This window comes from Echiichthys vipera, assembly GCF_963691815.1.
Source record: "Echiichthys vipera genome assembly, chromosome: 4".
Classification (NCBI taxonomy): Eukaryota; Metazoa; Chordata; class Actinopteri; order Perciformes; family Trachinidae; genus Echiichthys; species Echiichthys vipera.
The window spans coordinates 6893503-6915527 of NC_139829.1; the positions used below are offsets into that span (position 1 = coordinate 6893503).

The 22025-nt window shown below is 41.1% G+C and overlaps 1 protein-coding gene across 1 annotated transcript; it reads left to right on the forward strand.

Annotated features, from left to right (window-relative positions):
* Positions 1-14620: 14620 nt before the first annotated feature.
* On the forward strand, positions 14621-17270 carry prdm8b (PR domain containing 8b; the record flags this gene model as incomplete). The annotated part of the gene is made up of 3 exons (XM_083911699.1): positions 14621-14839; positions 15438-15669; positions 15782-17270. The coding sequence occupies 3 exons, from the start codon at positions 14621-14623 to the stop codon at positions 17041-17043; spliced, it is 1713 nt and encodes a 570-aa protein (XP_083767825.1). The 3' UTR covers positions 17044-17270.
* Between the last annotated feature and the right edge of the window lie 4755 nt (positions 17271-22025).

Consider the following 22025-nt stretch of genomic DNA (forward strand, 5'->3'; position numbering starts at 1 on the left):
GTTCAGCGGCTGGACGGTCTTTGTGATACAGACTGAAAATGTGACACTACTGACACTTTGAAAACATCCCAAAAATAATCACCTCTGGAGCAGACGCCAGGTTCTTCTCTGCTCCTGGGAATTGAGCTGAAAAGCAACAAACAAACAGGATTTACATGAAAGAAATTCTTCAAAAGTAAGCAAGTTCAGCACAGTGTTTGAGTGCTTCATGGACTGTACGAACTGGTGAGAGACCTGCTTGATTTGATTTGAGCAGAGATCACAAGAAAAAAGCCTCAACTAGCCAAGTCATTTGTCAAGCTTCTGTAAAGTCACACACTTATTTTAACCCCAACCATGATCTTTTCCTAAAAATAACAACACAGCATAACAACGCGATGCAAACCATAGAGCATTTCATCACTTAATTAGTGTAATGGAATACGAGTTAAATACATAGTAAAAGCTCTTTGAACTTGGCTTGGTTTGGTCCAAAATAATCTCTTTTGGGGGCCCAACAAAACAACAGAGTTGGTCAAAAGTCATTAAAATTCTGTAATATTTGATGTATCATGGAGCAATTGAAAAGAAAAATACCTACTATTCTGTATGTTTTTTTTATCACTCTCCCTCTCAAACAGTTGAATATCCTCCGTATGGATTCAAGTATCTGGTCCAAGTGTGAAAACTGAGACGGACCCAAGACCGTTGTTCTGGACCCCACCCAGGTGTGACAGCAGCTTTCACACTTGAACAATTGCACCAAATTCTTAGAACGAACAGCCTCAGGTTCAGTCAGCCCGAGTGTGAAAACGCCCTTAGAGAGCCATCACACCTACACTTGATTTTCTTGGAAGGGTTGACTCTGTTACATTTGTGCGCTTGATTCGTGTACGCTCTAACAAGAGAACAAAGTCATTTAGAGACCAATACGTTTGTTCCACAAGGTGAGATGGTCATTGTCAAAACATAACAAGAGCCTCAGACTCTGAACTGCAACCACCTTTAGCTCTTTAGCTAATGTCTCTTTCTTATCTACACTAATGGAGATATGTCTTGTGCATCTTGGTTTGGACAACCTGTTCTCATATGACTGCTTGGTCAGGACCCCTTGGCGATACTTTTAAATGGTACCCCTATAGTGTCAGTTTTGCATGTGCAGGGTGGTCCAAAGGAGGAAGTCAGGTGGTGTAGTATAAAGTGTGATAAAACGGAGGATGTCAGGGTGGGTGGATGGGATGGAAAAGCACAGAACTTGCAACCAAGACCAGACTCAAGTACTACAGCCTTTAGTTTAGAAAACCGAACGACTTGGTAAAGATTAGAAAAAAATGTTGTGGTTTGGCTTAGTATTTCTTAATTAGTACTGCCAGGACATGAACACCGACTCCTAGGGTGAAAGTCCTGTGTTTTTGGAGCCTTCCACCACTCTGACACTCCAACCTAGATATTATTGCTCATATTCTACGTCACCTGATTTCCTTTTTTGCCCTGGATGTAATTTCTACATTTATAAATATGCGGATTACATGTATTACAGTGCATTGCTTTTGATATACAGCCTGAAGCAGTAGTACCGTTTGCATTTCCATTTCGCCACTACAGGCATCGAGAGATACATGTCTATTATTCTCTACTATTTTCTGTGCTGTTGTTACCTGTGATATTGTAATAAGTGGCTGAACAATGTCATCAATTCACGTTGGCATCAGTGGCATTTTCTGTTTCAGCTCCAGGTGTTATTTCTATTATCAGTATTGGGACTGGGGGAGGATATTTCTTTTATTCCTCTGCATGTCTTCTCTATAAATCTGTTCAATACAGTCCTTTTAAAATTGAATACAAAGAGCGCTCTTGTTATTGTTTCCTCATGTGTGAAAGTGGCAGCGCAAACATCTACGTCATTGTTTAATCCCTCATCAAAACGTATTTGACAAATTTTTCGCAACTGTCCAGGAAACACACAAGATATACACATGATTTCAAATATAAGCATGGATTTAGCTCCTTTACCCTAAAGTTGTAACTCAGCTGTCAATCAGACGCCAGAGAAAGAAGAGAGCGCCATTGCTCTCACTTGTCCACACAAACCAAACACAGGTAGAAAATATTACTTGATATGAACACAGCCAGTTTTTCTTTTGTCTCCCTCCCTCCCTCTTTCTTCTCCTCTCCTTTCTCCCTCCGTCTCTTCTCTTTGTAGTTAGAGCACCAGAAGCTGTGGAGAGAAGAGTCCAAGCCGGCCAACAAAGCTATTGAAGCATTACTCCCCTTCCTCTCTCTCTCTCTCTCTCTCTCTCTCTCTCTCTCTCTCTCTCTCTCTCTCTCTCTCTCTCTCTCCTCTGTTCAGGCCTTGCTGTGTTTTTGGCAGTTACTACTGACCATCATGAACGTCATTGCCAATTTTTGTGAAAACTGGCACATATGGCAGCTGAAGTGCCATATGCCATACAGAATATTTTTTGGCCGTTTCCCCCATTTGTATAATCGCTGGATCCGGTATAAAAGTGGCTCATTATTAATTCATTCCTTCCCAGTTTTTTTTTTCCTTTTCAGTTCCCCTCTGTGTTTTTTTGTTTTTTTTCTAAATTTCCTTCATTTTTTTCCAGATCCATTTGATGTCTATGAGGACAGGAACGACGAGTTAATTTAACGTGCAAGTGTGGGGATTAAAGAATTTGGATAATTCAAAGCTGTATGTGAGGGATTACTGCCAGTGCTGAAGTCCATCTTCATGCATTAATTTGTTTGTATTCTGCACTACTATAGCATAAATTAGGCTTTTAAATGCTTTACATAAACATTTTACATTTTACGGCAACATAAAGACATCAGTAAATACCTCATTTGTGAATGTTAATGCTTGTAGGCATCTTTTAAAAGGAGGTTGCTAACAAGTGGCTAAATGAGACTAGAAAGGTCATCACGCTGTACAAGAGAAATCAGTTGGAAGGTATAGCCCAGGGGTGGGCTATTCCGGTCCTGGAGAGCCACTGTCCTGCATGTTTTGGGTTTCTCTCAGCTCTAACACACCTGATTCTAATGATTTGCTCGTTATCAAGCAGCTGATGCTTGTCACAGTTTGATCATTGTTAGACTCAAGTGTGTTAGGGTAGGGAGAAACCTAAAACATGCAGGACAGTGGCTCTCTAGGACCGGAATCGGCTTCCCCTGGTATAGCCTAACATTAGCTTTTTGCATCTGGAGATTGCGTCTACGCTTCAAAAATCATAAAAGTGGAGGTCTTTGTGGAGATTATGTTGCCGCTTGAAAGTATAAACTTTACCACATAGATTATTTTCTGCAGTAATTAAAAATCCAATGTTAAAATCCTGTTGACTTTTTGCACTTTATGCTTCCTGATTTCTCCACCTTGTATTTGGTTCCTACAGTACCATCAAAAAAGTGAAGCCAAAACATCTGGATCACCCCCTGAAGGCCGGCTGCAGTATAGGTCATAAGTCCAGCCCCTTCATGGGCCAAGTACACAGCAAAATAAGATAATTTCTGTTATTTCAGGTCATTTCACACAAATGTTTGTTCAAGTGTTTATTTTTCTAATAAGTATGGTTTTGATTGGTTATTTGATGCTATAATAACAGGGTGAAATGTCATGATTGACAGCGGTGATCGACTCGATTGGTGCGGCGTGTGTATGGACGGGACTTTGATAGCATGGCTCCACTGCCCGATCCATACTGTGAGTTTTTAGCAGACCTTATTGAACTAAAAGTGAATTTCTTGGGGACTATTTTCAGCGGCGGATTTAACCACACTGGCAACAGGATCCAACAGAAGGATCGATGAGAAAAAAAGAGTTAGAGAGTGACTTTCTCTATAGCTGAGCTCATCTCGACCGTGGAAGCCTCCATGTTGTTTACACTGAACAGTCTCTTCTCGTTTCATCACACTTAAATCTGCCTCAAAACCAACGCTGATTGGTTCTTGGCAAACTTCTCTAAATTTAGACTGTTTTCAGGATCAGGATGGTCTCACGAGGCTAGGTGTACGTGGGATTGGATTAAAATGTACTAGTACTGTGTGTGTGTGTGTGTGTGTGTGTGTGTGTGTGTGTGTGTGTGTGTGTGTGTGTGTGTGTGTGTGTGTGTGTGTGTGTGTTGGGGGGGGGTCCAACAGTGTGGCTCACTGATGTGTTTTAATCGTTTTTGGACAATAATGGAGCTCTATGGCACAGAAGCTTTGACTCTTTTTAAAGGGTTTGTTGAAAATTTTTCAAATATACATTATCAGCATTGTAGTTCTCTCAGTCAAAAGTTTTTTGTTTATTTCTTTTTGTCCTTTTCGTCTGCCGGCTCTTACTTAACCACCCAGTTCTTCTTGTTTATTCTACAGGTGCCAAAAGGCAAAAAAAAAACAAAAAAACAACCACATCACTTCCTGTGTGACAGAGGAGGAATTAAAGAGTACATTTTAAGAGCTACCCTGAACTGGCTGGAGGTTGAGTCACTGTTGTGTTATATCATTGACACACACAGAGAGAGAGAGAGAGAGAGAGAGAGAGAGAGAGAGAGAGAGAGAGAGAGAGAGAGAGAGAGAGAGAGAGAGAGAGAGAGAGAGAGAGAGAGAGAGAGAGAGAGAGAGAGAGAGAGAGAGAGGCATTTATTTTTATAAACGTTGTTAAATGAGCCAAAAAGCTCTTGGACACAGAGAGGCCTTTTTTACCGCTGCCTGTTCTCCCTCCTCTGTCTCATGAACAGCTTTCACGTTCCTCTTCCACTATCACAGGGGTTGTCTCCTCATGTGTGTCTCCGTCCTTTCACACACAAACACACACACACACACACACACACACACACACACACACACACACACACGAGCGCACACACACACACACACAGACAGACAAACATTCCACACTCTTCCTCTTAGCTTTTGCCTCTCTCTTCCCTCTCCTCTTCTGCCCTCCATTGGAAAGAGACTGGAAGGTCTACACTGACTCCCACAGTCGCAGTCTTGTCTCGTCCGTCATTGTGTCACTGATTTTCTTCTTCTGTAACTCTTCTGCGTTGCATCTGGACTTTGTTTACAACAAAACTCAGGGCAGAGGGTCATCATGTTGATTCACCGGAACAACGACGACGTCACACACGGATACAAATCACTCCCTTGATCACTCACAGTACATACAAAATTTTTCATTTTCAGTGCGTTCCCAACCCCCTCGTCATAAGTTATGAGGTGTGACTGTCGACTTTTTGTATGTGGATTTCAAAAGGAAGTAAGGATTTGAAGAAAATCTGACAGAACTAACACAATACTGAGGAGCAAAATCCTCCTGCAGTCTCTCTAATTCACCCTCTGACCTTTGCATACTCATTAAATTAAGATTTTGCACACTTGGTTTTGTTTATTTGTGGCTCTAAATCAGCAAACTGAAGTGGGCACAAGGGGTTGTTGCTCCCTCAGCTTTAATCAATTATAAAACCACCTGAATCTTCAGGAGCTGCTCTCATTGGACACATTTAAAGTCATTTTAAATGACTTTGACGCCGTCACATCTGGCTGTAGATGTTGCCATTGTTTATTAATGTTATGATATCTTATAAGACTGTGGTTTATTATATGTTTCCATTTAATTGTCATATGTTTGTTTGTTTTATATCTGAAACTGCTGCCCGTCTTGGCCAAGACACTGTTGAAAAAGATATGTTTACTGTTGGTTAAATAAAGGTTAAATAAAATAAAGAATTCTAGAAAACACATGTTTTTAAAGAATCTATCTCTTCATATTTCCAATATGAGCTCAAGATGATATAAGGCTCTAAAAGTGTGACACAACTGAACAATCACATCTTTAAAACTTGAATTATATCAGTACAGACTAAAAAAAAACTATAAAAAAACGAAATGCAAAAAGAAACAACCTGTCCCATACTGATCGAAGTCCCTCTTGTTTTTAACTTGATATTTCACTGTAGACTCTTCCACCATGTGGCACTAGTGTAACCTGCTGTTATAGCCATGCTGAGTATGAACCACACTTATCTGTGCACGCAAATATTAAAGAGCATGTGTGAGGAGCTGTGCAGGCAGCAGCCTCCCTAAGCATTGCCTTCCCAAAAAGAAGAGTATACGTCTCTTCTTTGTGAGAATGTATGAGTGCACTTTATTGCATAAATCTGACAAGCTAACGTAATTTTAATTTAAAAAATGGCAGAACATAAATGAAATACTCTAGGTAGAAAATGAGAGCTGATATCAGACACAGCCTGGGAAACAAGTACAATCTGAGTCAAATATGCTTAAATTCCTTTGGTCACAACATTACTGTTAAAGGGAAAGCTTTTGTCACCACTGTGTGCACAAGACTGCTGGATTAATACTATACTGTATGTAATAACTATAACAATTATTATTATTTTTGCAACTTGTTGCTGCTCATGTGGGGATTGTTGGATCAAACCATGGATAAGTCTTCACCTACTCTGAAGTGTCTTGAGATAACTTTGGTTATGATTTTGCACTGTTAATAAAATTGAATTGAATTGAATTGAATTGAGTGACGACTAGAAAAGATTTAAACGATTTAACAGAAAATGAAAGAGATGCAGATGTTAGATTTCTACAAGATTCATTTGTTGCATTATCTCAGCTGTAGACCATGAGACAGATCATAATTAAATGCATCAATACTGAGGTTTGTCCAAGTTTTTGTGACAAAATGTGTAAGCAAACACCTCTGTTATACTCCACACCATGTCTTAAACCCTTAAACACTCCAAACACTCACAGAGGGATGTTTCATTTAAAGTTGAGTCCAATTAGTGGCATGTCTACTACAACTACTGAAGAACTAAAAAGATCTGTGATTTAACTACTTTAGGCTGTTTTCTGAAGGGAAAAAGTGTCCCATCTTCGTTTTTATTTCATTTATGTGTGTGTTGGACCACTAAATACGCTGCACGCATCAAAGTGGAGGGAGATTTATCAAACAGCTTTGTTGGAAACATTAACTGTCAACACGTCCACAGCTGAGGACTTTGACATCTGGGTGAATAACAGTGTTTTTCCAGTGAGGTGTTTACCCATCAAAGATCAATGCATTACTTTCTCGGGCTGCTTTTCTTTCTTTCCCTGAAGCACCAAACATTGCTTATATTTGATGAGATACGGTGACAGGAAGACAGTACGTCCGGGACGCAGCGCTGCCCGTGTCTGCCTGCTGAAATCTATTTGCAAAAAGCTTCTGTTGTCATTCTCATTATACGTTAAATAAAAGAGCGGGGCATTGTGATTAACTTATCATTACCACATCATTTTGCATCACAAGGAGGAGATTAAAGATAAACTTTAGTTCAGAAGTTGCTCAGGTTTTTGTGAGGAAATATGATCCAGAATAAAAAAATATGATTCTGTCAGAAAGTCTCGATAATTGATGGCGGGGCATTAATAATCACAAGATTGTTCCCACAAGATGATGCATGATTAAGGTGAATTAATGATGGTGTGTGCACCAGTCTGCTTTCCTCATACAGTATTTACTCCACAGGTACTTTCACCTGATAGGAACTTCAGCAGGAAAATGTCATAATGTCAATGTTTATTTTTATAGGTTTTGTGCTAATTGTCCCAGTTGAAACTCTTCTATCTACTGTTCCTGCTGGTTTACCGTTTCCTAAACTTCACCGTCACCTTTTGTTGTCTAAACTTAACCGTCACCTTTCGTTGTCTAAACGTAACCGTCACCTTTTATTTGTCTAAGCTTAACCGTCAACTTTTGTCATCTAAGCTTAACGTCACCTTTTGTCATCTAAAATTAACCATCGCCTTTTGTCGTCCAAACGTAACCGTCACCTTTTGTCGTCTGAACTTCACCGTCACCTTTTGTCGTCTGAACTTCACCGTCACCTTTTGTTTCCCAAACATTGCCTAAACGTAACCGTCACATCTTCTTGGCAGTCTTTCTGTCATTTTATATCATATTTATGACTCTAGGACAGTTTGAATTGATGATAAAAGGGGTCAGTGAATCAGAGGTCTAGAACCAGGCAGCAAAATTTAGCCAGGCTTGAATCAGGTCTGGTTCACGCACATTTCCAGGATATCTACTCAGGTTACAGACGTGGATTAAAAACCAGTGGAAATTCAGGTTTCAATCAGGCTCAGGCTCAAAAGTACTGTTGGGGTTACAGCTCGAGTTGAGCTTGGACCGAAACTATTCGGGTTCATGTTGGTTCTGATTTTTGGGCCCGATCGTGGCTCTTCTGCGGACACAATGGAGCGTAGGAGTTCTGTTTACACTTGGAGGACGTGTTTAACCCAGACCCTCACAGAGATGGACGGAAGACAACGACCCTCGCAGGAATGGGGAGGCAGAAAATATCATTTCAGCTTAACCGTGCATTCACACCAAAAGGGAAGGAGGTGATGAAAGCGTCAAGCTGCCCTTCAAAATCAATGAAAATGACGGGATGACACACGGTGTTGTTTTGGGCAACGCCTCATCGCACGTGTCGCTTGAAGCTGAAAAATTTGAACTTTTCAAGCAGCATTGCGTAAAGCTGTGCCGAGCACAGCCAATCAGCGTGGAGATTGCTGTGATCGCCATCGAAGTTCTCTCTCGATAGATGCGAATGAAGCGATGTTAAAAAATGTGACAAATGTGAGCAATACCCCGGGTGATTTAATCGCCTCCATCACCTTTGGTGTGCATAAACGGTCAGTTTGACTGTGTAGAACTGAGCCTGAAATGTCCCAAAATGGCCACTGTCAAGACAACACACCATCAATCATTTTTAGGGTTTGTTTCTCAATGTATCTAATCACTTCTTTTTAACTATTCATTTATTAATCGTATTATCACATTGATTATTGACTATAAAAGCAAAGCAATTTTACTTTTTAAAATGTTTCCTTCCTCTTTTGTGCTGTTTCCCATCTTTATCTGAGCAAATGAAATTCCTGTGTGCGTTCACTTCGTTGTGTTTGCCTGAAATCTACTGGACTGAAATGAGGGGTGTTCAGGAAACACTCCAGATAACACACAAACAATATATCCTCTCATGTCCTTACATTTCTAGCATGCAAAGTATTTGAACTCATTCATCCAAAGTGCCCAGCTTGTATTTTCATTTCTTTTCTTTCTGAAGATGTCAAGATGTTAATTAATACAACATCCCTTTAAAGTTATTAGAAAGGAAAAGAGTAGCATGTCATACAAATGGAGCTGTGATGAAACAGACAAGAAAGTGGATTTTACTCTGATTTACTGTCATTTCTCTGAATCGAAAATGTATTTCTGACACACACCTTTTCATGTTCCACCCCCCAGGAATATGTTTTAAATAAGTAAGCAATACTCCAAATATATGAATTCTTCAATTTCTATTTTTAAACTATTTTTGATATATTTTTGGTCTTACGACTTCCTCGATTATGCACAGACGTGTCGTCACATGTACATTTTTTAACACTGAAAATAAATTCACCAAACGAATGTGTGGATTTGTGGAGCGGCAGCTCTCCGTGAACAGTGACAGCTATCACTCATGTCTTGTACTGTGAGTGTGTTTGTATGAATGTATTCCTTCACTGTAAAACGTTTGCTGCTCTACTGATCACCCAGTTTCTCTTCTTTTTGTAGGGAGGGTAAGGAGTTTCACAATAAAGGCAACACATAATGAGATATTTTCTACATTACACAGGAAAAAAGCAGCAGGGCTCTGACTGAATCTGAACCAAATATTATATAAACACTATTTTAAATCTTAATTTCTGCCTTTTGGGATGAAAGCATTTGGTCGTGAAGGTTCATCATTCAGTGTTGAAGTGTTGAAGTGAGCAGGAGCTTGTTTGTTTGATGCCTGTAAGCATCTAAACCCCTTTCACTTCATGTTTCCTGCTGCTGTTTTCAGACTTTGAATGATCATCAGTTTCATCTGAAGGGCAGCAGTTTGGCCCTTTCTTTCATATCTCTGCTTCCTCTTTTTAATCATTAACATTGTATTCTTCCATATCTTTTCTTCTGAGGCATCCTTCAGCTGGTCGCCTCTGTGTCCCTGATTTTTTTTAGGGTGGCTGTTCTGTAACTGACTGTGACCTTTGACCTCCACTCATATATTTCGCCAAAACTCTTATATATCAAATAAACAGTTATCTCTTGAAACTGGATTTCTCCAGAAACATAAAAAGGAGCCTTTTCCTTAAAATTAACAAAAGTGTCTTTTGTGCATCTAAATTGCAGAAACAATAGTGAAAATGTACTTTGTTTTTCAGTTGAGCTAAATTTAATAAATGATAAATGTGATTTGTGCATCATTTATTGTGCTTTTCATGTCAGTTTATCTGTCGAAACAGAAATACACGGCTTAATGTGAGCTAATTAGTGGTTATTTAGCAATTTGAGATAATACTGGTATTATTTGGTCATTATTTTCTCATAGTTGCATTTATTGTATTACCCTATTTTAACATGCATAACACCAAGGTATATAACATACAGTATATTTCCATATGAAAGTCTTTATTGTTACTTGACTCAAAATAAACACACATGGTCAGTCATCACATCCACTAGGGAGCTAAATGTTCTTAATCCAGTGTAACATCATCAGTGTTTGTGAACCAATATTTCTATTAAACTCATTTTTATTCTTAAGTCTTAAAAATGCATTAAAGTGAAAAAAAACAAAAAAACTGATTTATTAAGCACATATTTATATTTATTACTGTCGTAAGTAGCGTTTTTCTGGTTTCTTTTAGGGACACAAGTGGTTCCAGAAAAGCCGACGTGAGTGCTGCCCCTGACCTGGAGCTCCCCTCTCCATCACGGTATCAGCCTTCACTCAGTGCACATTATACACTGGCGCCCCCTAAATGAGCCTCAGCACAGTACAGACAGCAGCAGCAGCAGCAGCAGCGGTCCTCGGTGTCTCTTCACCCGGGTGCTCTGGCCGCATGTAAGGCCTGCTGGCACGGCGGGGGGACGGGGGCTCGGTGTCCCGGTGCTGCATCATGCTCTGGATGTCCAAAAAAAGGACTTCAGGGGCGGGTTTAAGCCACAAAGGAAGTCCGTTTAATTAGCATAGATTTAAATACATAGGCATACTGAGTGTCACTTGAGTGTCACCCCGATTTTTTTTTCTGTGTGCATGTGTGTGTGTGTGTGAGTGTGTGTGTGTGTGTGTGTGTTTGTGTTTGTGTGTGTATGTGTGTGCGTGCGTGTGCGTGTGCGTGTGCGTGTTTGTGTGTACGTGTACGTGTACGTGTGAGTGTGTGTATGTGTGTGTGCGTGCGTGTGTGTATGTGTGTGTGTGTGTATAATAATAATAATAATAATAATAATAATAATAATAATAATAATAATGTAGTGTAATTTCTATCTTGTTTCGACTCTCATCCCGGTGAAATGGCACTTTAAATGTGACTTTATTTCCCAACCTTTGACTCCTTAAATGCCACTTTATTCTAATACAACCACCAACTACTGTGATTAGAATTACAATAGTAATGGGCGGGGGTGAGGGGGGGGGGGGGGGGGGGTCTATCCCTCCGCTCGTCCATAAATCGCATCAAATGACAGTCGGTCAGGGAAGAGTTAAAGGGAGGAGACGGAGAGTGACACGCCTCATTGGGTAGATTATGTGCCGCAAACAAAAAGTGTGTGTCGGTGTGCCAGTCAGCCAGAGCATCGGGCCCCATCTGCACGCCTCTCTCTCCCTCTCTCTGTCTCTCTTTATCCGTGCAGCTCTCTTCACCCCTCCCGCTCACTCCTAGTGTCGGCGAGTATCTGCAGCAGCAGCAGCAGCAGCAGCAGCAGCACTGTCACTTTCACCACACCAGGGGGGGGGGATGTACTGACACTATACGGACCAAGACCGGGCGCGCATCACCATCTCCATCACCTCCATCGACCGTCACCGCATCCCCCTCTGCTCGTTTTCGGGGCTTTATTTCCCGGAGGTTCGAAGGGCTTTGGATTCGCAGCATCGTTCTCAGTTCGTTTGTGGATTATTGTTCCTCCTCATCGACAGAAAGGTAGGTTTGTGAAACTGGATAGTTGTAGGTGTTGGGGGTTTTGTCTTGCGCGGCACATGCAGTCGCACGTCCTGCGGGCTCTGAGAGAGGCGCAGAAAGACAGAAAAAACAACGCAGATGTTTCAGCGCCGCGGACAAACCCGCAATTCTTGTCACCGCGCTGATTTAGGACAGTTGTCAGGCTGGCAAGGCTTTAGCAGATGGGTTAAAACACCCCCCATTTCTGCTCACCCCTCTTACCCCACCCGCAGTGGGTCTGAACGGGAGGGTGGCTGCCGTCCTCTAGTTTCTGGAGGTGCAAACATTCCACTCTTTATCTCTTTTGGAGCCTTACAGGGATCCACGTTACTGTCCGATATTTGTGCGGCGTTCTTCCTCTTGAAGCGACTGTTTCTGAGCCTCTCAACATAAAGAGGTTATGTGTGGTACCGGAAACATTTTTTTTAGGCTCACAGCGCAGAGCCACTTTGGAAAGGCTCTCCACTGCACCGTGCGCAAAATGTTCCACAGATAACCGTTCTGATGCTGTGGAGCCTCTCAGGAAATCCTCCAAATGAACGGGATCTAGAAACATACTTTATTTAGAACCATAGGCGTATTGAAATCAGATTTCCCCAGTTTTTATTTAACAAAAAGAGCCAGAAGCAAAAGCACAGGAGTGCCTCCCTTTTCTGCGCGTGCAGTCACTAAACAACAGCCGATATTAGGGATGGACACGCGCTCATCTGTTCCACTATCATCATTGCTGGGAGTGCAGTTGTCAATGGCAGCCTGCTTATTTCAGAGTTGACTCTTTTATGCGTAAATGTCAGGCTCAGTTCAGATTTTGCGCAAAACAAACTTTTGGTCGCACTGTGGCTTTCATTTCATTTTTTTAATGAACATGTTACTTTGCATTCTGGAACGAGCTCTGGCACGATGGAAGTTGTGTGAGTGGTTGGTAGTGATTTATTACACGTTATAAACGCTTAACAGGAGAATGAAACATAAAAAAATGAATCACAGTGGCAATAATAATACGTTCAACTCGTACAGTAGGCCCAAACTGCAACAGTAGAGAGTTATTAATTATTATTTTGCTATGTTCAATGTGAGACATATTTTACTCAGCAATAATCAGCCCAACAGCCCAGACAGGAATGTGATTATTTCATTATTACCTTTTCTTATAGAGCAGCGCTTTCTGATCGGGTTGAAAACCATTATTATTATTTTTATAATTATTTTCTCATCCTATAATTATGTGCGTTATTCGACTGTCCAGTGAGCCTCGTTTACGGCTGAACACGCGCGTACATCAGGTGCAGGTTCCGCGCACAGGCAGCGCTGTGTCTCAGGGCAGAGGAGGAGAGCCGCAGCCGCCTAAACACACATGCAGAGGTTAGAAAAGGGAGAAAAGAAATAATTAACTGCTCGTGCTGCTTTAATTACAGTCTCGGAGGGGAACGTGGTGGATTATGGTAATGAGGCGGCATACGCTGCCGCTTGTATAAAGGAGAGAAAGGTTGGCTGACATGAAACCACTGACTTTGACAGTCCACTTGAAACCCATTGGACATGCTCTGTCCATTGGACATGCACGGAGCCCGGCAGCTCCCACTGAGAGGGCTTTTATAATTTTTTTTTTTTTAAAGGAATTAAGATCTTGGTGATTTTAGACGAACAAACAGGACACAGAAAAGCTAAAGCCTCAATATTAAAGTTTGAAAAATGTACAGTTATAGAATATATGATAATAAAAACACATGATAAAGCGCGATAAAGCAATTGTAAATCACTCGCTTTGGGCTTCTTAAGTCACTTTAGGAATATTATAGAAATATTAGCCTGTAGGATTAATAGCTGCCAATTCTTACAATTTCAGCTGATCAGACAAGGACACGTGCAGCCCCATAGAGGCCTCATAATGCTAATGTAATTACTAATTGTAATACTATTGCTTTTATTAAATATAGACTACACATGTATTAATGTAATAATGAAGACAGACATTTTAAAGCAGTAATTTGTTTATTTAAAATAATCTAAAAGGTTTACATGTTTAATATTGTCTCAAATGTGTGGTATAATCTCAGCATTATTATTATTATAATTATTAAAAAATATTATTATAATTATTATTATTACAACACCAATAATAATAAAAATACTAATAATAATACTAATAATAATACTGCGATTTTAATTATTCTGATCATGTTTAGTCTGTTCTGATTTGGGCTTATTTTTCTCCTCTTTTAATAATTGACAACATTGGGAGCCCACATCATCAGGATGCTGAAGGTGAAGTCGTCATGAACTTATTATGGGCTTTGAATTAATTAGAAAGCCTGGCCAAAAAAAAAAAAAAAAAAAAAAAAAAGGGGGAAAGAAAGAAAGAAACGGGCCCCCAAACGACGCCCATGACAGCTGCTTTAGCCAATCTGTCTCGGAAGAGATTTATTTCCTGTGAGCAGGGACTGTGGAGGGGGGACACACCGAACAGCCACTTGGGCAGTTTGAGGTTGAACTGTGTGGTTGATTTTCGGTAATGGGAAATAAAGCCTAAATGTAGATTTGAATTCAACAGCAGTGTGTTTTGCGACACACTTCAGGATTGAGCCCTCAGCTGATCTCTGGTGTCTCCTGTTCTCCGCAGTGTGACATGGAGGAGTCCAGCTCCCAGAAGTTGGTGTGGGACGGGGACGCCAAAGCGGTCCAGCAGTGTCTCACGGACATTTTCACGAGCGTCTACACGACGTGCGACATCCCAGAGAACGCCATTTTCGGGCCTTGTGTGTTGAGCCACACGTCGCTGTACGACAGCATCGCCTTCATCGCGCTCAAGTCCACCGACAAACGCACAGCACCTTATATCTTCAGGGTGAGTGGTTCTTTTCTTTCTATTATTCCACCATGTGTTCTATATATGTTTTATTTTCATTTTTCTAGGTCAGCATCTTAAAATCTCACCTTTCAAAACCTCCTTTATTGAAGATTTTCTTGCTGTTCAACTCAAATATAGCAAATATATTTTTTATCATGTCTTATGCATAACATAACTGGAGCAAGAAAGTGAAATTTGAAAAATATTCCCTTGCATGAACAGCAATATAACAATTCCATCTTTGCAGACTCATTAAAAAGAAAAAAAACAACTCACTACACTGCAAAAAGAAAATCACTGAAACTAGTAATTTAATGTTTTATTGAGTCAAATGTCTTCATATTGTTTCTACAAGAAGGGAAGAATCTGCCAATGCATTTGAGATCATTCTCTTCAATAATAACAGTGAAACGTGTAACATTTCCTCGTTTCAAGATGTGGGCACAGAAATGAATATTTGTTGTGAGATTAAATGTCCTCTTGGCAGAATTTTCATTTATTTTAATTTTTAAAAAGTGATTTAGAGGAAAATATTTGTCTGAAAATGAATTTGAGCTGCTGCACTGAAGTTAAAGGTTATGTTTGTTTTGTTCAGGTGGACACCTCAGCGGCCAACAGCACCTCAGAGGGCTTGATGTGGCTGCGGCTGGTCCAGTCGGCCCGGGACAAAGAGGAGCAGAACCTGGAGGCCTACGTAAAGAATGGCCAGCTTCTGTACCGCTCCCTCCGCCGGATCGAGAAGGACGAGGAGCTGCTGGTCTGGTACGGCAAAGACCTCATCGACCTGCTGCTGCTCAGCTCCAGCAGAGCGCCCACCAAGAGCAAAGGTGAGTCCACTGAAATCATACCCTTTGACTCCCTGTTTCAACCACCAAAACAACAACCTGTGAAAGTAAGTCTCTTTTGTCAGAACTCATTTCCGTGTCTTTGTTTTTGCAGGTTCGTCTCACCACACATGTCCAGACTGCAGCCAGCGGTTCCAGTTTGAGTTCCCGTTCCTGGCCCATCTCCGGTTCCGTTGCACCAAAAGATTGCAGAGTATCACGGGGGCCGATGAGGAGCCCAGCAAAGAGAGCAGCACTGAGCGACCAAACAGCACCCCGACCAGGAGCAGCCCAAAGCTGGGCCGTTCAGAGGGCTTCAGCAGCCCTCAGGACACCAACAAACCCTCGACAGACTTTCATAACCTGGCCAGGGATCTAGAAAACAATCGGACCAGTCCGCCGAGTGACAAGGAAGCTGAGATCTGCAGTGAGAGCTCGGGAAAGAGGAAGTTCTCGGATATAGAGGAAAGGGAGTGCCGAGCGCCCGGCCTAACACAGTCCAAGTCTAAAGACGAGCTTGCAACGTCTGCACAGAACTACAGAGGGGCATACGGCCTGGAGGAGAACCACAAGGCCTTCTCCCCGCCGGGCTCCACAGAACTTGGTCAGGGCAAGCGCAGCGCCTTCACAGAGGTCAAGAAGTCTCCCCAGAACCTCAAACACCACAGCGGCAGCAAAAACATCCAGAGCTCCAACTCTGAAAACAAAGACGGCGGTCGTCCCAGCGGCAGTCCATCGGAGAAGCACCTCAACATCAGACAGGTGCTGTCGGAGACCCAGCCACCTCAAACCTCGCTCATGGGCAGCGCTTTCACCTCAGTCTCCCAGCAAGGCGGCGGCAGTGGTGGAGAGAGGAAGAGCGCCTTCAGCCAGCCGTCTCGCTCCTCTTTCTCCCAGATCTCTCCACTGGTGATGCCAACCAAGCTGCTGGACTGCCACCCAGCGGTGGGCGACACCATCTCATCGAGCAGACTCTACCAGGCCGACCACCTCGCCGCCAAACTGCAAGGTGCAGAACTCGGAGCCAACTGCCCGGTGCCGGGCGGCATGGCAAAGCAGAATCCCTTTGTCTACGCCACCACCTTCTGGCCCAAGAACTCCGGGGCCATTCAGCTCCAGATGCCCTCGGCACTCACCCTCCTGCCACCCTCCTTCACCTCCCTCTGTCTGCCGGCGCAGAACTGGTGCGCCAAGTGCAACGCCTCCTTCCGTATGACCTCGGACTTGGTTTACCACATGCGATCCCACCACAAAAAGGAATTCGCCATGGAGCCTCTGGTCAAGCGGCGGCGCGAGGAGAAACTCAAGTGCCCCATTTGCAACGAGTCCTTCCGGGAGCGGCATCACCTGTCACGCCACATGACCTCCCATAACTGACTTTTAAAGACTCAAACCAGGAAGCGACCTTTTTCTAACAAAGAGGGACTTTGACCCTGCCTGGATTTAAGCCGTCCGACTGGAGAGAGGACACTTAAAATACAAAAACACCCCTTGCACTTGTTTTCACTTTGGATGATCTTCTAATTCCTGTTCAGTCCGTTGACTTTTTTCTCCCCTGTACAAAATGTCATGTTTTGGGTGTATGCAAATGCGTTTTGACTTCGAAAATGGATCTATTTATGGAGCACTTAATAAGTTTGAGAATAAGGGAAGATTTAAATATGTGTAAATGTACAGTAAGTTGTATTTTATATCATAAAAATGCAAATATAGAGAAGAAATACAAATGTACTCACACGTCATGGTTTACAACGCAGCAAGTTTTTTTCATGTCCACGGTGAATATGGACACAAATTGGGGTGATATGTCAGACTATATTTCAGAATGCATGTAATATGAAATACTATTGATTTAAGATGCAGTCTATACATTACGATGTAAATGATTTGTTTGATTTGAAATACAAAGTGTAATATTTTGTGTCAGTGGGGAATAGTTTCAGTGTTTCTTCCTTTTGCGGAAATTTACTACTTGATAGTTTATCTAATCACGTTGAATGCATTGACAATAAAATAGCTTTATTTTCAACTGTGGCCTTCCTGCATTGCTTTTTCTTTTGACTGCAAATGAAATATAGGATTTCATTAGAATGGATACCATCACTCTTCATTTTGCGTTTATGAAGCAAGATCAACATTACGTTTTTATTCATACAAAATTTGAACAATCAGATTTTTTAATTCAGTTTTTATGTAAAACATTTCACACAGGGTCAACCTGTAATCTTCATAAAATACAATAAGCACATTGTACATACAGTGCAAAAAATGAAACGTAATAAAAATGTATATAGTATAAAATTAATTAATGATTTATATGTTTCTGAATGTTATTATTATTATTAACATTATTATTATTTATTATTATTATTACTACTACTACTAGTACTACAACTACAACAACAACAACAACTACTACTACTATCGGTATTATTATTATTTTTATTATTATTATTATTATGACATTATTATTATTATTATTATTATTATTATGACATTTTTATGGACATATGTCTTCATTAAAACGTATCAATCAGCGCACGCCCTTGAAGTTTTCCCCTAAGAGATTAATGTCAGTAAAAGAAAAAAACATTCCCATTCCGGCAATTATAATATTTCACATATGGTTTAATGTTTAAAATAACTAATGTACTTATTTATATTTATTTATGAATGTAGCCATTTTTTCCCGGAATAAAAGCTTTAAAACGACCAGAGAATGGTTTTTTTTTAATTCACTCAGAGCTTCATTTTGTGTGGCAAAGCAGGAAAAACGGACATCGTTGTCGGCTCATTATGACGCGCCATTAATACATTTCTCTACACAATAAAAGAAAACCGGAGATTTATGCACAAGTCATATCTATTTAATTGGTCTCGCTTTGTAGAAAAAGCACAGCAAACATGCTGTATACGCCACACAAAAGCTACACGTTTCTGAGAAATAAGAATTTCATTAATTTTCCCAATTATTATAAAAGAAAATTCTCCCCTCAGCTATAGGGAGCACTGTCCCTGTACAACTGGGATGAATATAAATATCAATACTCAAGCAGCCGTCTGTAAAAGCCTCCGGATGAAATCAGGAGAGAGAAAATCAGTAATTAGAGTCATTTTCTATAACTATATAAACGAATTACAGTGTGGACGTGTCTGTGGAACGATCATCACCATTGACTGCTGATAATATAATAGAAGGATTAAAACAAGACTCACAAATCCTTGGCTGGGAGTCTATTTTAAAGAATGTGGAAAAAGTAAGTCAAGATCGCCATCAAGTGGTCAACATGTGAACGACAAGAGGGGGAGTTACAGCAGCTGGCTCCTTTTTTAAAGCCATTTCACTGCTCTTATTTTGAAGAGAGAGAGATATTTTACTGTTGAAACGATATTGTTTAATGATAAAAAAGGATGAAGTGAATGTGATACAATTTCACTACAGGCGACTCATCTTCAAGCTCCACAGACACAAAAATAATAATTTTTATTAAATATTTGAAGGGTTCCTTTGTGAAAACAGATATATCCATTTTATTTATTCCCTAAATTATGTTTGTGTGTGTGTGTGTGTGTTTGTTTGTGTGTGTGTGTTTGTGTGTGTGTGTGTGTGTGTGTGTGTGTGTGTGTGTGTGTGTGTGTGTGTGTGTGTGTGTGTCTGTGTGTCTGTGTGTCTGTGTGTGTCTGTGGGTGTGGGTGTGTGTGTGTGTCTGTGTGTGTGTCTGTGTGTGTGTCTGTGTGTGTGTGTGTGTGTGTGTGTGTGTGTGCAAGCCATGAGGGGGGAAGTCAAAACCTGTGTTGGCTTGTTTTGACATATCCTTGATTTTTCATAAATCATGTTTTTTATTTATTTATTGGAGCATTCAAATGAATCTCAGTCAACACCGGTGTTATTCATTTTAAGGATGGCTTGTATCTGTTTATGAAAATGAACTCGTTCTCATTTATAAATAAGGTGATATGTCAAGTCAGGCTTCTGAGTTCATTAGTAGGTAGATTTTGTTTTTTGTTGCAGAAGAGTTAACCCATATCACACATCCTCTAACTTTAGACAGTGGAAATTAAGAGGAAATGGCCAATTAAAAAGTTCTTACACGTCCAGAAGTATCTTAAACCGTATCATGTTAAGATCTAAAAACTAAAAGTAAAAATAGAATCAAATGAAATAAAACAAATCAGTAAAAATTGTTGTCTCTTCAGTTGGGTTTGAATGATGTCAGCCAAGTAGAACAAGCAGAAAACAAACTGCACTTTCTGGATAATCAGTGTCAGAAACAACCAAGAGGTCAAAGGTCACAGTCACAGTTTGTGAGCTTGTTAAAGCTTTGGTGCGATCCTTTAAAAGCTGCCATCACCTCATTTCTAGATTCTGAGACTGTGTGAACAAGGAAAGTCTCCATTTTTCAAGTTACGTTGCTCACACAGTCGATGAGCAACGTAAAAATGGAGACTTTCCTTGTTGGCAATATTAGCCTGAGTACTGACTTCTACTTAAAGGACCTGGGGTGGAATTTCCTGGAAGCTCCATCCAAGGGACGTGATGAGTTTGCTCCAGAGCCCCTCGTCTCAGCAAAAGCTAAATGGAGTCTGCTAACAGCAACAATCCAACCGGCAGGTGTACATGAAAACTTCAAGTTAGCTATGATCCTCCAGGAACATTTTAGTAAAAACAAAAAAATGTAATCACTGACGCTTAATGTTGTGCTAGAGTGCACTGCTAACAGAAAGGCGAAAGTCAAGATTCCACTTTTTAGAAACCTGATAAAACATTCAGCACTTTGAAGTATTCACTTTTCTCATTCTGGGATTGTTTTGTTTCCAGTGGAAACAACAAATCTGTGATTAATGAATTTAGAGCCTGTCTTCATATCACGCTAAGAGAAAATAGCATGATTTCCTGGAAACGCAAGCTGAAATTATTTAAACTGATGGCCACAACCTGAAGTTACAGGAGACTTTGTGTTTCTCTGTTAATGAACATTCAGGATATCATTAATAGAGAACTTGAAATGGTAATTTACAGTGAGGAGAGATGATGATTATTATTATTATTATTATAACAAGCCTCTAACTCCTCTTAGGGAGGAGGTCCGGGTGGATAATTGACTCAAACACACACACCGCACTTTCACCTAGGAGACTGCGGTTTGTGTCCCGTCCTTCCTATATAAAAGTGAAACGTAATAACTGATGTACTTATCTCAACCCAAACCACAATCTTTTCCTAAACCTAAGCATGTTGTTTTTATTCATAAACATTCCAATGTGGCCTTGTTTTTACAACTTAACCTTAAGTAACGTTAATAGCTTTTGTAACGTGTCGGTATGTGACAAGAAGGGAATGAGAATGGGTGGCAGCGGTTCAGAAATGTTAATATTCTTCATATCTGTTTGCAGGAAATAATGCCAACATTTTGTGGTCTGCAGAAAAGTACAATGCTGTCATTTTGTTCCGCCCACTGGGTTGGCCTGTGTTATGGAGGCTGAGTTATATTTTATTCGACTGAGTGTCTTTACCCTCCCTAGCAGCCAATAATTCTCTTTTTAATCTTCCTCCTCAACTCCTCATAACTGAACCACAGGATATCTGCATGGCTTCATAACTCTGGGGATAAGTTGGTAAAATATGTGCTTTTTGGAATTTGGGTGACATGCTAGCAGGAAACAAGAAGCATGTAAAGAGGTGGAGGTAGAGAGGAGAAGATACGGCATGGTGACGTGTTGCTCACAGGATGATAAATTACAGCACCGGTGCACATGTCTGCACGTTACACCTCATCTCACATCAACACACACCTCCCGTGTCAGCAATCCAAACGGGTCAATCTCACCACCCGGGCATGTGATCGACGAGAGAGGTAGGCACCGCCAACTATCTCACACACACACACACACACACACACACACACACACACACACACACACACACACACACTCCAGTGATATTTAGTGCCCTCATGCTTTGCTGCTTGTGTCATCGTCCCTTTTGTGCCCCAACTTCCCCCCCGAACCATTTGTCACTGCATCACTCAGCACGGAGTGGCGTGGGACAGTTTATATCTCTGCTAAGCTGGCACTTCCAGTTGGCCCTCCGCCCTCAGTCACACTACATTTTTACATTTCAGGCATTCAGCTGACACTGCCACCCGCGGTGAGTGAGCGGGAAAGTGAGCCAGCAGGTACAGAAACCTCAGACGGACTCAAACCCACACCACCGATGGCCACTGGATACAAACCAGCGTGCCTTTTTTGGTTGCGCTACTAGATGAAGAAGTTTGTTTGAAGCATACTGAGGCCTTAGAGTTGGATTGTGGTTCTGTAAAGGGTTACAGGGTAGATTTGGATAAAAGTGGCAGCTATAG